The 17238-nt window shown below is 38.4% G+C and overlaps 1 protein-coding gene across 2 annotated transcripts; it reads right to left on the reverse strand.

Moving 5' to 3' along the window:
* Positions 1–668: 668 nt before the first annotated feature.
* slc6a16a (solute carrier family 6 member 16a) lies at positions 669–16408 on the reverse strand. 2 transcript variants are annotated; one of them, XM_008416674.2, is made up of 12 exons: positions 16103–16408; positions 11051–11270; positions 10762–10919; positions 8014–8140; positions 7763–7938; positions 7480–7590; positions 7143–7384; positions 6856–7036; positions 5536–5737; positions 4743–4902; positions 4459–4621; positions 669–3492 (listed from the first exon to the last, which is right to left on the reverse strand). In XM_008416674.2, the coding sequence occupies exons 1-12, from the start codon at positions 16103–16105 to the stop codon at positions 3136–3138; spliced, it is 2100 nt and encodes a 699-aa protein (XP_008414896.1). In that variant the 5' UTR covers positions 16106–16408; the 3' UTR covers positions 669–3135. The 2 variants fall into 2 exon arrangements, with proteins under 2 accessions (XP_008414896.1, XP_008414897.1); XM_008416675.2 differs by lacking the exon at positions 16103–16408 and adding an exon at positions 12579–12815.
* Between the last annotated feature and the right edge of the window lie 830 nt (positions 16409–17238).

Consider the following 17238-nt stretch of genomic DNA (forward strand, 5'->3'; position numbering starts at 1 on the left):
TTCTCAGAAACTAATATTCAAGTAGTATTTACCAGTTTAAGCAAATGAAGTAGCGATCTATTAAGAGATGTATTGGACTTACAAAGAAACCTAAAACAAATATGACTTTTACAGGCGAACGTAGCACCGTCGCTGGTTTTTGTTTCATTACGCTGCTTGAGATGAGGAAATCCTATTTGCACGCTTCTACTAAAACGCAACACTTTCATGGCATGATATCAATGTGGCGTGAACTTTTCCATTTCTCACAAATTTCACCTGAAAGTCATACATCTCTGGCTTTTTGTGAGCCGTGTAGGCTGGAAGTCTTTACTAAAACAGATGTAAAAAATGTTTCTTGAAATCCAGCTGCAATGTGAGCAGCCTGCAAGCACAAACTCAACGGTTGCAAACAGMGTGCAAAGAATTTATGTAGAATAAASAAAAGCATGAATTACAGTCTCAAATTCTTGGATGTTGGATGTTGACTTTTCAAAGAAGCCTTTGAAAAGTCAAAAAGKTGCTTTGTCAATTGTTTTAATCYGTTTTCACATTCAAGGGTGCTGGCAGAATTTGATTTGTTTCTGCACATGGTGTTGCAGAAACACTTTCATTATTGAGCACAACACCACTATAGCTATAAACTTCAGTGATCTTCGCAGGTATAATCAGGTAACATAAAGTTGCTGTCTTACTGTCACATTTTTTAAATTTATTTCAAAAGCAAACCAATTCAGAAAAGATGCACTCAAATCATCCTGATCTCACAGAAAAACACAAAACAGAGATGAAAACTGTTGCTGGTCATGTCCACTGGTTATTTTTTTTCAAAGAAAGATTTCTCAGCAGAACAATCCCTTTTAAAAAAAAAGATGAAATCACTAGTTTATTAATGTTACATTCATTTTCCGAACAAGGCTACAAAACTTTTGTTTTGTAGCCTTGTTCGGACACGGGATAACTCAATACTTTTGTTTTGTAGCCTTGTTCGGACACGGGATAACTCAATACTGAAGAAAAATGATGGAGTTCCCCTGCAATTTGTATTTCTGAAACAAATGCATAAATATGTCTAATTGCCTGCAAATGAGTCTGCAGATAAAAGAAGGTGAAACAACATTTTTTTTTTTTTTGTTTCTATAAACTGGCTGGACAAACAATTTAAGAAGGCTGGATAAAAGAAAAATACAGATTGACCAATAAAAACACAAGTCAAAGCTCCAGCAACATGCATTGAAAACAGAAAACCCATAAAAGAAATGAAAGACAGAAGATTCTGGTGGATTAAAGAGAAGCTGTGGATACCTGGATAAAAGTTTTGTTCTGTTATGAGTCACAAATCTTGTTTTGTAACATTCCTAAGAAACACAGAAAGACTGAAAAACACCCCACATTTCTTACAGTTACTGTTCTGCAACAATGTTGGGTTATTCCATTTTGTTGAAGATGAAATAATTTCCCCAGATGATAACGTATCCATCTGCTGAGCTAAGAGCGTTAAAGTCGTTCTTCTGGAAGGCATGTCAGCTTAATATATCCAGCAAAAAGTCCAGATCTCATTTCAACAGAAAATGTCTAATACTGAAAAAAGTGTTTTGTGTGATTTGTCAAAATCACACAAAAATATTGCAACTACTGCTACCAACAGATATTTCAGTTTCAAAAAGTTACTTTCACAACAATTTTAAGTCTCTGTTAACCAGATGCCAGAGAGAGAGCTGGAATGTTTCCACTGGCTGTTTGGGACAGAGCAGCTGCTGCACACTACTGATCAGCTGGCTGAAAGGAGGCTGCTATCATTCTTCATAGCCTAGAGGAAAAATAAATTCAGCTGTTTATTGCTTTTCTAAAAAACAAAATGGTAAATGGTAGAATGAGCAGGTATACTTGAACACTACAGATAAGTGGCTGGTAATAAGGTATTTCTAATAAGTCTGTGTATTTTAATAAAATAATAAATACATATCATAAACTTAATCACAACTGTAATAGTCAACAATATTTAGAATACTTTGAATTAATAATAATACTAATATGTTGCATTAATTTAGCAGTAGTAGGAATAACTCTTGCTTTCCTGTTTTAAATAAAAGCAAAAACACCCTGTTGTCATTTTTGCATAACATTTTTGTGAAGACACTTTGATACAATAAAGTGTATTTTGGTATTTTGTGTTTTAGCTCAAAGAGATTGAGCTAAAATAATGTTTCACGTTAGTGAAATATATTCTTTACAGAATTAAAGTGGTTAGAAAAACCAAGAGAGGTGCAACAAAACCTAAACTTCTTATTCTGATATTTATTGGTTTAAGTTGATTTCTTTCATCAATATTGATTAATTCTGTATTGTTTTTCATTTACTTAATCCAGAATGTCACTTTTTAACCTGTTAAATAAAATAGTTTTATTTCATATCTGCGACTCATTTTCAACAACAAATTAAAACAACAAAGTTACTCTTTTGAAATGGTCTGTATGTGTGCTTTGTTTGATGCTCATCAGTTTGGGTGTCGAACGTCCAGGTGTCGTAACTCAGCGGTCCAGTCACCTGGACAGAACCGGTCAGTTGATATCAAAACCTTCAGGAGACAGAATCCTCCCTGAAGCAAACGGTGAGTAAACTCCAGACTATCAAAGTAAAGTTTCATCTTTTTCCTGCCAAGACGTTAAAACGTGAAGCTCCATCCTTTCAACCTCTCTAGTCTGAAGACACTGATCACAAAAATCAAAACGGTAAAATCCCTGTCTGGTTTCACACAGACAGACTAACACCACTATCATACGCAGACATGCAAACATCACAGTTTCTCGAAGCAGAGCTTTTCTTGCAAATTAAAGCCTTATTTATCTAAAAACATACTCCTCGTAGCCGATTGGTGGCTTGRTTGACCACCGGCTCAGTTATGACTCCCGCATGAAGTTAAGATGGTCAAAAGAAGTTGCATCTTTCTCTTCAGTCAGTTTAAACGTGGTTAAGAAAGTAGAGTAGGGAGCCAGACGGAGGAATTGGATTTCATTTTTAAATACTTAAAATGATTTTGGCTAAAGATATAAAATAGATAATTGTTCTGATGGGAAAAAAAATACTGTAACAGGCTGTTCTCACTTTAGTCTTTTCTCATCACAGTCCAAAATTTGATCAACTTGAACATCCCCCTCACACTCCCGTGTCTTCCTCCTCCTCTTCCTCTTCCCCTTCCTCCTCCTCCTGCTGTCTAAGGAGCTGGTACTGCTCGTTGCCCACCGGCAGGAAGGAAGTCCTGGGACGAACCCCGTCTTCCTCACAGGGGGCCGGATGTGAGTTGGAGTCCAGCTGGTCGGTGGAGTTGCACTTGGTGTACAGCTCGCGGTGCACCTCGGGGCCGGGGCCCTCCTGGTGGGGGATGTCGAGGGCGGAGCGGCTTTTCAGCACAGAGTGGATGTAGCCAATGGGCACAGGAAGGCTGGCGAACACGATGAGCATGACGATCATAGCCAGGGCCCAGCCTGGGTACGCCAGTGTCATCTCAGAGGCCTGGAGAGACACATGGCACACAAAAGGATGAAGAAGATAGCACTGGAGTCAATACTAAGCTAAAAAAAGTTTGTGAAAAGTCAGTGAATTTTAATCTTTCAAAAAAAATGTGAAAATTTGATTAAAATCCCTCTATCTTATACATTTACAACAGAAAGAGTGACATATTTGAAGTGCCTATTCCTGTTATTTCTCATCATCATACCTTATGAATAATACAAACGCAACATTCAGTTTCTCAGAAAATTAGATAACAGACTTTTAAAACAAAGATGCCATGTTACAGTCTCAGCACATTAACAGCAAGAACAGTGGAGTTGACAGTCSYTCCTATTGGAACAAGCTCCAATAGGAGGGTAAGTGACGTGAGGCTGTATCCATGAACATTAACGCAGCAGAAGAGAAAAGTGTGGGAGATTTAGGAGAGAGTCAACAGTGCAGACAAGCTGAAGGACGTTATTACAGCAACCTGGGCTTCCAWTACACCTCAGCAGTGCCATAGGCTGATTTTCTACACACCCAACCAAGTATTGACTGAAAAAATCTATCAGCTGTCTGTATGTACTGAATTTAGACAATATATTAAGTTTGTTTCAAACAGAAATGAACAGCATTATGTTTAATCCAGATACATTTATATTCAGTTAAAGTAGCTRAAACACATTTTCCATGAAGCGATGAGACAAATGGTCTGGGGTGACATCTGTTCCCAGGTCTAAATCTGACTGAGCTGGATTTCACTTTTACATAGACCGAGTCAAAGGTCACGACCCCACCATGAGCTAAGCTAAAAGGAGCATGCAGAGAAAGCCTTCAATAACCTCTCTTTAGTATTGACATGTTTCTCATTTCTTTACATGTTGAACAGAACATGACTGACATTCTGGGTTATAATTGTTAAAAAAACAAATGTAATTTTAGCTTTAAATATTTTCTAATACGTCTGATTGAAAAGGCAAATCTTACTGCGGTCTGATTCCAGGCGGTGTACGTGGGTCCCTTGAAAACCATTCGAAGTAAACTGGCAGCAAGCAGACCAACCATTGCCAGCAGACACACGTATTTCCAGAGATATTTGTACACCACTGGGGGGCGCCATTTGAGCATGAGTTCAATATCATCCAGGAAACTGCAGATAGAAAACATTTCACCCAAGGTGGTATTTCTGTTCAGGTTAGGCAAGATGATCATGAAAAAAGATATACAAAGATTTTATCCAAGTACTTTTGCAACCAAATACTGTCTCTTACCGATCTGTGCCATAAACCCATGCCACACTGGTGGTTTCAAAAATCACAACAATAACAAGTGGCAGGGTTGCAGAGTAGTCGTCAAACATCGTCACAAAATAATTGCCAGATCGCTGGGTGAACAATAATCCGATTATGAACCCCAAGGCACAGCTGAACACTGAAAAACAAGAAAAAAAAACACAATAAGACAAACATAACTAAACTATCTGAGCACAACAAAAAATATTTAATACAATACTTATTCGCTTATATTGTTTATATAACGCCCCTATGCRTTGCATACCCTRCATACCCRCTTTTTGCGCCACTGTATATGTGGTAGCTTTTCACATATAAAAATCTGAAAAGTCTGGAGTGCATTCGTTTTTAAACTCCTTTACTCTCAATTGCCCCAAATAAGTATGATGATGATCATGATGATGTCACAGAAAAGTAACAAACCCGGTAATAAAGAAGCAGAACACTTTGAATGCAACCAAACTAAACACTGTCTAAAATAGAGAGAAACTATGCTTTCACAGACCTGACACCAATAAGACACAAGACTTGAAAATATAGACTCCATCTCAAAAAAATATCATCTTATTTTTACTTCACAATCAAAAGTGTATAAGTTCAATAAAACACAAACAAATATGTGGTTATATTGACATAAAATGTGGAAAAGTTCAACTGGAACCTCATACATTTTGCTGGAAAGGCCTGTATTTTTAAATAACGTTCAACAATTCGTTACAATCCCTGCACGGCTCACTGTGCACACTGAGTGTTTGAGGATGTGTTGCAGTACCGGTGAGGAGGGTCCGATGGCGGCCCAGGAGTTTAAAGTTGTCCATGAGAGGCGTGAGGATTCCCTGCATGGTCCCGAACATGGTGCTCAGGCCCAGGTTGAGGAGCATYAGGAAGAACAGCGTGGACCAGAAGGGGCTGGCCGGGAAGAGGGCCATGACTTCAGTAAACGCTATGAATGCCAGGCCCGTCCCCTCAACGCCCTGCAGACACAAAAAGGAGACTGAAACTGTACACATTATGCCGATTATTCCTCCTACAGCTCTATGTTTGACTCTACAGATTTTTTTTACACAACATAAACACTGGGAAATCGCATGATCTCCTCTGTTTCTGCAAAAGCATATTGTGTAATATTTGTATCGGTAACACAAGCCTCCTGCAAGCAGCATGTTCTTATAGCTCCTATTTCTCATCCATGGGTGCAATAAAAAATGTCTGTCTTTACTGCTTTACCTCAAAGCACATTTATGTATTTCCATTATTACATCTGATCTACATCAAGCCAAGATAGGAGAACTGTATGAACCACTGACTGATAAGAGTTACCATATGTATTTTTACCTACCATATTTCAAATTCATATGCTATTTTAAGTKAATTCTTTATAAAATTKGGTATATAAGACATTTAATATACATGTTATAACAGCATATTATTACAGAAGACAAAACCTCAGTTAAGTTTGCCATGTCTCACTTTATGCAGCAATTTTATTTCCCRAGTTTGATTTGTCCATTCATAAGTACTTTTTAAATTTAATGATAAACTAAATGTTATTTTTACCGAATTGGTAAATATATGGATTTATTATCACTTTTTTATACTTCTAAGAATGTTTAAYGGAACTAGAAARGTTTTTAAGTTTTGCCTGCTTTCATTTTTCTCTAATTATTYTATGCTRTATGTTTATATTTATATCTTAMGGTTAAACTACACAACACGACAACTGACACCAAGTTTGGGCCTGATTCTCTGTCTTTTTTTAACATCTAGAAACCTTTTAGAAGTTGTATAAAAATATTTTCATCTGAAAAATATTAACTGGATCTGGTTTCACCTGTATATGGAGACTGGACATAGTTTGCTTTCTTATTATTTATAATAATTGTTCATACTTCTGTGTTGTCAAAGCAGACATAGAAATAGGCCAAAGAGGTAAAATATTCCCATCCGGTTCATTTTCTCTGTTTCTGATTGCATCGCCATGAGGTCAGATAGTAGCGCACAGAAGTTCATCAGCACCATCACAAACTTTCAAAGCAGTATACAGTATTTATTTTTGAGTTTTTGAGTTGAGTTTATTCGCTCTGAGCGTTACCTTGTTCATCTCCTCCTCCAAATTGCAGTCAGTGAGCTGAGGACCCAGCGTGGAGCCGAGCTCATGGTACCACTGTCTGTATTCAGATAAAGACACGGAGCTCGGATCCGTAACGTTGAACGAGGGCCACCAGCGGTGGCTGGATCCGTTAGAGGACGTAAGATTTAACACACCAAGATTTCTGGAAGAGGTTGAGATAAAGGAACAAATATAAGGAATGCAGGTTTTATGAGAAGACAATAAAATTGTGAAAGTGAGATTGAAACATTACSCTTAGGTATACATACTCAGCAACGCAATGTAGGGCGATGGTTTTGGCCCGGAAACCCAGCACCACGAAAACCACCAGTGAGGCCAGCACAGATGTCATAAAGTTGATGCCAGAGACCATCAGGGCATCCCTGTGGCAGTTGTTGTGGACCGGATTGTAGGAGGAATACGCGATAACGGAGCCATAGCCCAGACCCAATGCGAAAAACACCTGTGTAGCCGCCTGGCGCCACACCTGTACGTTCCCCCAAATCTCAAGCTGTGAAATATCACAGAAGATCTCATTGAGAAAAACTGCCCTCTTTKATTTGTTAATAGAGATTTTCCAGAACTAAACATCTCTGGCCTGCTTACTTTGGGATAAAACATATATGTGATTCCATCTATGGCTCCATCCAACAACATCCCTCTGATGAGGAAAATGAAGAGCACCACATAGGGAAAAACTGAGGAGAAGTACATCACCTAAGGTGAGAAGACACATAGAAAGATTTATTTCCAAGAATATTACTTTTCTCTCAAAGCATCCAGATTTAACCAACCAGTGCTCACAATGAAAATATGTCCCTGAAGGTTTTACAGTTCCTTAAAACACTTAGTGATGATGTAAGGATTGTTGAGGTTGGTTTTCTCTCACCCTCGCAGACGACTTGATGCCCTTGATCATAGCCAGTGATACGATCGCCCAAGCAGCCAGTAAGCATCCCGTCATGATGGGGTTAAACTCTCCAGATTCCTCTATCGAATTGGTGATGTTCAGCGCTTTCCTGAACCAGAAATACTGCGTTGGAGAGCTACTCGCACATTCCTTTACTGTTCATTGAAGACAGACAACAGTTTAGATGCTTACATGACATGTTTGATTAAACGTCTCTGTTAAGCTCATACCTGTTTCATTGGTGCCTGCATCAATCGGGCACTGTTCCCACGGCAAAGGATACTGGAAGGAATTTCCCAAGTAGAAAAGACTCCATGCAATGATGACATTATAGTAAAGAGCTACATAAAAACAAACCTGAGGAAGAAGAAAAATGGCTTAAATTATGACTGTGAACTTGAGCATGATTAATACACTGTGGAAAAAGTCTGCTAGACTGTAAGGAAGAAAGTGGTCCTAAAAGGGCTTTTCACGATTTTCAAACAAAAGTTAATTTAAAATCTTTCTTTAGATTTTGACTGTTGTTTTAGTAACTCAACATTTGGTATCAGATGCATTTATGAAAATGCTCTGTTATGCATGTTTAAGTGCTGTAGCAATCATTCAGGTGCAACATAAGAGATAAAGCAACGTTTCAAATCAACTCGGCAAAGAACCAAACATTTTGTACCTTCATCCCAGCAGTATACCACAGACGTGATCTATTTAATTAAGTCTATCAAAGTATCAGAGAAAACAGTGTTTGCACATGTAAATAAATATTCCCAAGCAGGTATTAAAACTTCAAGAGGTTAACTAAAAATAATAATTTATCTGTCATGTATAATTTTCTACCTTGACTTTTTTTTATAATTACTGCATTTTTTGGACTATAAGCCGCTACTTTTCCCTCACGCTTYGAACCAAGCGGCTTGTAGCGCGGTGCGGCTTTTCTGTGGATTTTTCTTCAACCACCAGGGGGCTCTGTAGTGAATCATTGGAAGTCAAAATTGGAAATCAAATGAGAAAGTGCTCATTTTTATTTAGAACAAGCACAAGCTAGCAGCAGACACGACGAATAAATGTTTTCAAACTCATACCCCCTCATCATGGAAACAACACAAAGAAGCTCATATGATGTTGCTTTTAAGATGAAGGCTAAAGATCTGGTAGGAATGAAATAGCTCGGCGTGAACGAATCTATGGTTCCGCATTGGAGAMGTCCTTGCTGCTGGAGATACCAGCGGCTGGAAAAAACTGCCGCTGGAAAAAACTGAAAAAAACGTTTCCAGTTTTTTCTTTTCTTTTTTTTTAACTTTGTAGATGCGCCTTACAGTGAGGTACGCTCTATAGTCCGGAAAATACGGTACCCATTGCCTTTAAAGGTATACGCTGCACCAAAGTTAGTACTGTTAGTCACAAAGAGGCGAGAGATCTTCATTCCTGTTGTGAAGGCAGCAAAACAATCTTTTATCCTAATTTTAGCTATAAACAAATGAACTGAAACGAGACTGAAATATGTACAAACACAGTGATCAACGAGTCCAATCAAAAAAGAATAAATGTGCACTAGCCAAGCACTTCCCTGAGCTGCTGTACTGCTGGACATTTTGCCAGTGAGGTTCTGTCCTCCTTGCTGGTAGAAAGTGAATGACTTTATGTCTCCAGCGCTGTGTGGGGGGTCATGTGTCTCTAAAGGCTGTTCTCCTGGAGCCAGACACTCCTGAAGTAATGTTAGAAAAGGTCAGCGAYGTGAACAAATAGACGGATAAGTGGGAAAGTTTTACGCCGTGTGTTTACGAGTCTATGAACTGAACTAATGAGTGACTTTGATGTTAAGGTAAATGGTGCAGAGAATTAGTTGTTTCATTTAAATCCATTCAAAGCAAAGCAGTTCCTGCAGAAAAATGTCAACGTTTTACATGTACATTCATTAACTAGAACAGACCTTTTTTAATTGTAGAATTTTTAATTTTAAAAACGCTGTGAATTAAACTAAAATGTCTTGTCAAAAATAAACACCATGTTGTGACCATCAATCAGTTTTCATCACCAGTCTGAGCAAAGCAGATCCATTCCTCACGCTCTGTTGTGACATGTTTGATGATTTTCTTGAATATCTGAGGTCAAACTATAAAATCTAAATGAGATCAAGATTCAGGCTTTGATTTTGACCAGAACTTTACATTCCTTGACTCCCAGTTTGTYCTTGGTGGGCTTATTGGTATGTTTTGGGTCATGGTCCTCCTGTAGGATCCAGTTCTGCTTCATATTTTAACAGTTAGCCTAATATTTTCCTCAATATTTGACACACACTGTGGAGGTAACCAGGTCCTGCTGCAACAAAGCATCCCAAACYATGACACTTCCACCTMCATGTTTGCACGTCATTGTTTCCAAATCCATATATACAACATTACAGGAACAATAATTAAATAGGGGAACCTTAATATCATTGAGAAGCAATTAAAATATTTCTGTGTTGAGACACATAGCAAATATAATCTACTGGATTGAAAATGGGGTAAAAAGCAAATGAATCAATGTAATTGATTTCTATTTTWAAAAAAATTATATTGTAAAAATTGTACATACTACTATCTATTCTCTTTGGGCTGTGAGGTTGCCTTGTCTTGTCTACAGAGAAAAGTGTTACACAACAGTCTGACAGCAAAACGCAACAGAGATTTGCTCTGCTCTCAAGTTACAGCATGAAATGAAATCACTACCAACTCTAAGTACATACACACTACCTCTACTGATCAAAAGAGAGTTAGTTCAAAGACCGTGGGACAAAAGAAACACTAGAGGTTAATCAGCAGAAAACACAGGAATCTGCAGATTATTTAATCAGACCAATCTCAGCCCTTCCCTTTAAATATTACTATTACCGATTAATAATCCTTTAACTAACACATGCAAACAGCAAGTACAGTAAGCAGAATTTTCCAGCTACCACATGACTTTTACATGCCTCAACCTAATGGAGCAACACTCACCACACAGCTGGAGTAGCCGATCCCCACCAGCTTCGGGGAGATGTGCTTCCATACGCCAATGCTTCCCTGTCGAATACTCTGGCCAGCTGCCAGCTCCATAAAAAACAGGGGGACTCCCACAATCAGTAAAAGAAAAACATACAAAATCATGAAGGCCCCTGGAAGAAATGAAAGAAGAAAGATGAAACGACCGTTTCCTTTGCATGTAACAGCAAGACTAAATGTCAAAATATCTTAAAGGTTTGCTATGTTTAACTCCAGAGTACTTTCTACATTGAAAGACCTTTACCTCCTCCATTTTGGTGGCAAAGGTATGGAAACCTCCAGACGTTCCCCAAGCCCACGCTGAAGCCGACCTGAGCCAACACATACTGGATTTTAGAATCCCAGGCTGGTCGATCTTCGTCATTTGGCTCTGTTGGGTCAGGACTGGTTGCAAGCTGGACCTCAGACTGGCCCTCTCCCAGCCAGGCTCTCTCCTCACTGGAATCCAGAGCGGGCTTCTCCATCTAACCAAAAACAAAGAAAGCAGAGTGATAAATCTGAAGGATATCAGTCCAGTTTAGGTAAAATACAACACCCTCCACATGTAATGGGATTCCAGGCAAAGATGTCTAAAAAGTCTTGAAATAATTTAGTCTGATCTGATCTTGATGTCCAAAGATCTTGACTTATCTTAGTAAAGATCTCCAAAGTTACTCGGAAATTAATCAGATCCATTCACTGTAAAGAAACACATCATCAGATGTGCTTGTGCCAACTAGTCCAAACCTGATCAACCTGGTAAATTTAGCTCAAGATAACGTCGATGGCTCTTGGTGTCAAAGTCCACGACCCCAAACGTACAGCTCATGTTTGACTTGCGTGGGAAGCGTGTCAGGAAAATGTTTGAACCCTCCAAAAACAATATTGGAGTTTGTCAGTGAACCTATAGAGGASGACTTTCTGAAACTTTGTGTTCCTGGAGAGCTCAGTTTAAGGTGCAGCTGCTTGAGGCGGCAAAAAAATAATAATACAGAGAGAAGAAACATCTTAACCTTGAAGACCGAAATGCTTTTGAATATCAACTTAATGTGCAAGAATAGAAAAATTAATTTTGCTCGGTCAGATTTTCTCTGACACAACATGTATCACAAGGTTCATGTATCACATGATTGATAATAAACATCTACCTTTTAATTATCGTTTTGTATACTGTACACAGGGTGCCTCTTTGCCAGGTCTCCTTGAAAAATAGATTTTATCTAAAGGGACTTCATGGTCAAATAATGATTAAATAAAAAATTTATTAAATGTCAAACTTGAAATATTTAAATATGCCAAATATTAAAGCCTTTTTGTTCCTCATTGATCAAAACCTGATTTCACTTTGGAGGCAAAAGTTATTAGAAAAATTCTGAGTGTGGTTTAATCTATTTTACTCCAAATACATGCAACACCACTGGCATATGTAAGTTTTATTAAAAATATGTTTTTCTTTTACATATTTGTTAAAACTATCACTATGTCGTGACAGCATAATATGAGACAGGTAATCTGAAAAAAATAAATAAATCAAGCTCTTCTGCCTTCTCTTATGGTTCTGCAGTTACCTGAACAAATTCACTGCTCTGTTAAAAACAGCCAATCACAATCAGGGGGAGGGGTTAAGCGCTGTCAATCATTCTTTATCGTTTTTTATCAAACCACACTACTGAAATGTAGTCAAAAAACCTATAACCTGAAATTTAGTAGATTTAAACTAGAGACAGGCCCAAGCCTCAAAGTCAGCTTTAAAGCCTAATTAAATGTAAAGAATATCACATGCAGCAGCTCACTTATGAGTGGCTGAATCTCCCTGCTCAACGTCCGCAGCTCCAGTCAGCTCAGATGAGCCGGCCTGGTCCACAACGGATTAACACGACTCAAGCCGTCTTCGGGATTTCTGAGAAAGATGGTTGACAAGCCCCCTTTGTCGGTATCAACAAGTCAGAATGGAAAATTACAAGAGGCGTCTGACCCAGAAAGCCTGTTGAAGACACACAGCCAGATAGGGCAGGTGTGTTCAGAAATAAATACACACAGGCAGAGGAGAGCGAGACCGTGACAAAAATATGCGAGTAGAGAGGAGGGGACGCGAGGCTAAGAGCAGCCATTCACTGAGTGGGAGCAGGAGGAGAAAGTCTGTTGGGAGGTGTTGGCTTTGCATTGGTTGGGACTGTGGGTGGTGCTGAGGTGCACGAGAAGGCCATGAAGTAGGAGAAGCTGGGCAAAACGGGGAAGAAAAGCTGTGGTTGATTAATATCGAAACTTAAAACTCATAAGGCTGGGACCTAAAAATTAAGGTTCAAGATGTAATTCTATTCAAGTTACAAGGTTTACCTCTTGTAGTTCCCATAGTTAGTTACATTGGAGTAAAATAAAATATGTAATGCATATGTAATAGTTTAGTAATGCACTAAACTAAAAACTGAGATAAGGTGTTATTTGAAGTAGGAGTGCACCGATTTATCGTTGTCGATTTCTTTAATTCTGGGAGATTGGCGATCGGCCGGTTTTAACATATGAAGCCAATCTTATCCACCAATTGTATCTAGCTTGGCAAAGGTCTAAGAATCAACCACTGTCCTCTTTTGCTCTCCAGTGACAAAGGTTTGGCTGACAGACCGGCCCACCAAGTTATGACTGGACATTTATCATTAACAATAGTGATCCCACTGTTGCCAACTCAACAACTTTCTTGCTAGATTGAGCAACATTTCAGACAAAAAAAATGTAACATTGGAATCAGCAGGTTAAAATTGGTAATCGGTGATCGGTCAGAATATTGCAATCGGTGCAGCCTCTAATTTGAATCAGTACTCATGTTTTTATCATTCTTAAGTTTTCATACAGATGTTCAAAAATACTAATTTGTGATTATGATAGCAAAAAGTAATTCAGACTGACTGGTAAGTGAAAAATATAAAAAAGCAAAGTGTTGATCTAAGTTAACAAATGATGATGATATACCTGGTTCAGTTTCACAACTAAACGTCCAGTTGGAACTCAACAAACATCTAAACCTGCAATCCTAGACCAGGACTGTAATGCAAAACAACTAGAGCATATTTTGTTTTTTATCTTTTCTATACTTGGCTAACCCTAAATTACACTTTTCCCATGGGTCTGTTTCCCCCTGCACACCCACCCATCCCACACCCACAGTCACACAAGCTTTCAAAAAGAGAGCTGCTATATTTCTGTCTCTGGTCAAGTGGGAGCTTTCTGTGGGTGTAGGTAGAAAACCACAACCCTGAGCCTAATCCATCCTGCAGAACTAAAGCTGTAAAAACTTTCCTATCAGCAGACACTGGACTATTTTGGGACGGTTCTCTTAAGCATCAATATGACAATGTCAAGAAAAGCAGCTTTATGAATGTTAGATCTCTGTCCCGATGACCCACACTTTCCTAAATTTACACAGTAAGTAATCATGTACTTTACAAAGAACAAAGTCTCTCAGGGGAACCTATACGCATAAATATTCTTTAAATCAAAAACATCTGGCTGTTTTTGATTGTCTTTTCATGGTAGAAATAGCTGTAGCAGGGAAATATCCAGGTCTTCTATAAACCCCTTGATATGCAGCTCCTGCAAGAACACTTCCTAACTTTTGAACTTTTTCATGTTTTGCCATGTTGCGACCACAAACTTCAATGTACTCTTGCAAATATTTGGAAAGATTGAGCATCCCATGGAGCGTACTTGTAAAATGATACATGTCTTTCATTTTTTTAACCAATCAAAATCTTAAAAGCACAGTGTGTCTTTGAATACAGCTCTATTGAGTCAGCGCTTTGTAGAACATTTTACTACAATTACAGCATGTCTTTTGAGGTCTCTACTGTTTCATTGTAACTCTTGCTGTATGTTAGTGTTGCTGGAAAGTGAACCTCCACCGTGTTTAGGTAGACAATAATGTCTTTCCCACAACTTTCTCCCTTATTTGTTCTCTATGTTCGTTGGTCTTCAAGCTGCTGTTTGTTCACTAATGTTTTCTACAAATCCCCTCAAGTCTCCACAAAACATCTGTATTTATAATGAGATTAAATTACACACATAAGTGTCCTCTATTTAACAACCAGGGACTTCTGGAGGCTCTCTGAGCTGGCATTTTCAAACCTGTTAAAAATGATGTATTCCTTTATTTGTGTTGATCTTTAATGTAAAAATCCAAATAAAATACTTTTACATCTGTGGAGTTAACATAAGCTGGAAGGTGTGGCGTAGCACTTCTGCCAGATGTTGTAGATACTGCATACAGTTCTGCGTGTCATGATTAGAGTCATACTGATTGATTTTCCCCCCTTGTGCCTATTTGAGGATTTGTGTCAAAAGCAAACTAAGCAGTCCCCCTTATCAGAACATCAGCTAACTGAGCGTAGTGCATACGTTAAGCTTACTTTCAAGTCAGCCGCGGAGAGATCAACAAGCAAATCTGCAATGTYAGTGAAGCATTAAGTCATTTTAGCACACAAAAAAATGTCAAAAGCCGATATCATGAGATATCTATTTTAAAAGTGCAGAATAAAAACTTCATTGTAAACTATATTGTTGACTGAGGTGTGAAGCATGAAGCACAATCTTTGTTCCCCAATTCCTTAAAAAAGTTCCTGCATGTATTAAACCAACAGAATATACAGTAGGTATACTGTATACACATAAGATCCTCTTTCCCTGAACATTGCATAACACAGCTGCCAATCATGAATGCACACACAACATCCCCCACCTACATTTTACCGTAAATAATAAAAAATGTGTATTTAATCTTCTTCACGTTTTTATTTTTAAATGTCTAAAAGTAACAAGCCTGATTAAAAATAATAAAGATGAAGTTTTAGTAACAGATGTTAGCCTGAATTACGGGGTATTTACAATCAAATCAATATGCAGGACGTTATGCAAGTAATTTGATTATATCAACTAGAAAACCCCCGAGCAGACAGTGCAGTATATAGATAGAAACAGTGCAAAATATTGGCTCTGTTTTAACATAAAACTTAGACACGACTTCCTGTATTTGACTTGGCTGCAGCTGCAGACAGCTGCCTTTTTAAAMATGCCGAAAAACATTTTTAGCACTTGGACAGTTTGCATAAAATGCACAGAAACTATTATCTATAGGGAGGTAACCCACAGAGTTAAAGCAACTCCCATAGCTTAACTGATGGAAAAGTTAGATAACTGTAAGTTAAGTGAGCAATGATGGCATTTTACTTTGAAAAACTGGGCTTAGGAGAGTGTGCAGAGGGAGGTAGGACGCTAAAGTCGCGTTTGTAGTGAGTGAAGGCAAAACAACGGTGTGTTGTGGACATACCATGTGAGAGAGAGCACGGTCCCCCAGAGGAGTAGCGTTTCCAGGAGTCCTGGCTGCTGCGGCTGGTGTTGATTTCTCTGCGCTTCTTCTCACAAGGCTTCCCCCCCCCCACGAGTCTTCTCTGTATTTGGCTTCAGGCKTTAYCTGGGTAACACATACGATTTACTGGCTGGGGAAACTTTCCACCGGGCAGTTTTGAGACATTTAAGGGGTACTTCGGTGAGCTGCAACAAACTGTCGACTCAACCKTAAGAAGAAGCGAAGGAGCGGCTCCAACAGCTGAGCCAATGAGGAGACCACGGGGGCTGAGCGAGTSCGYACCAAAAACGGAGCAGCGGGGCAGGACGACGCTGCAGAGGGGAGACTGCTGCCGCTGCTGCTCAGCTGCATGAATTAAAGGGACTGTGACTCCCTGACAGCCTGCTTCTGTCACACTCAGATACAATGCAGGGGTGTTGGAATATATATATATAATCTTAATAGACATTTGATTTACCTGAACACATTAAAAATGTTTGATTATAAAATAAACAACGAGTATTCACCCAGGTGAAAAATTAGTGTAGGCTACCAAGTATGTTAAATTTTAACATACTCAAGCAGCATACTTTTAGTAGGACTAATCATGAGTATATTTCAAGTATACTTAGAATTAGTATACTTAAAATGTGACTTTTTTAAAATACTAATTTGGTGCTTAGTGTACTTAAGTAGTATTTAAGTAGTACTTAAACACTATTTAAAGTGTGCTGAGCATACTTCAACGTAGTTTTTTTGGACAAACTTAAGTAGTACTTTGTGTACTTTAAGTGTACTGTTTTAAATGTACTAAAACGTGCTTGATTAGTATATTTTGAGTACTATTTTAGTGATCGACTTAGATTTAACATATACTTAGAATGTATTTTAAATATATTGCAAATACATATTGAATTTATTAGTGTGATTACAGTACGCTACAATTACACTTTTTTTTGGTTTATTATAATTGCTAATGAAGTACACTTTTTAGTTACTTAATGCCTTTTATTATTCTGCTTTTCCACTTTGTACATTACATGCTTCATACACACATCAGTACAGCAAACACATCAGGTTACCAGAACACAGAAGGAGCCATTACAACACACTTTACA

Source organism: Poecilia reticulata, linkage group LG8, assembly GCF_000633615.1.
Source record: "Poecilia reticulata strain Guanapo linkage group LG8, Guppy_female_1.0+MT, whole genome shotgun sequence".
Lineage (NCBI taxonomy): Eukaryota > Metazoa > Chordata > Actinopteri > Cyprinodontiformes > Poeciliidae > Poecilia > Poecilia reticulata.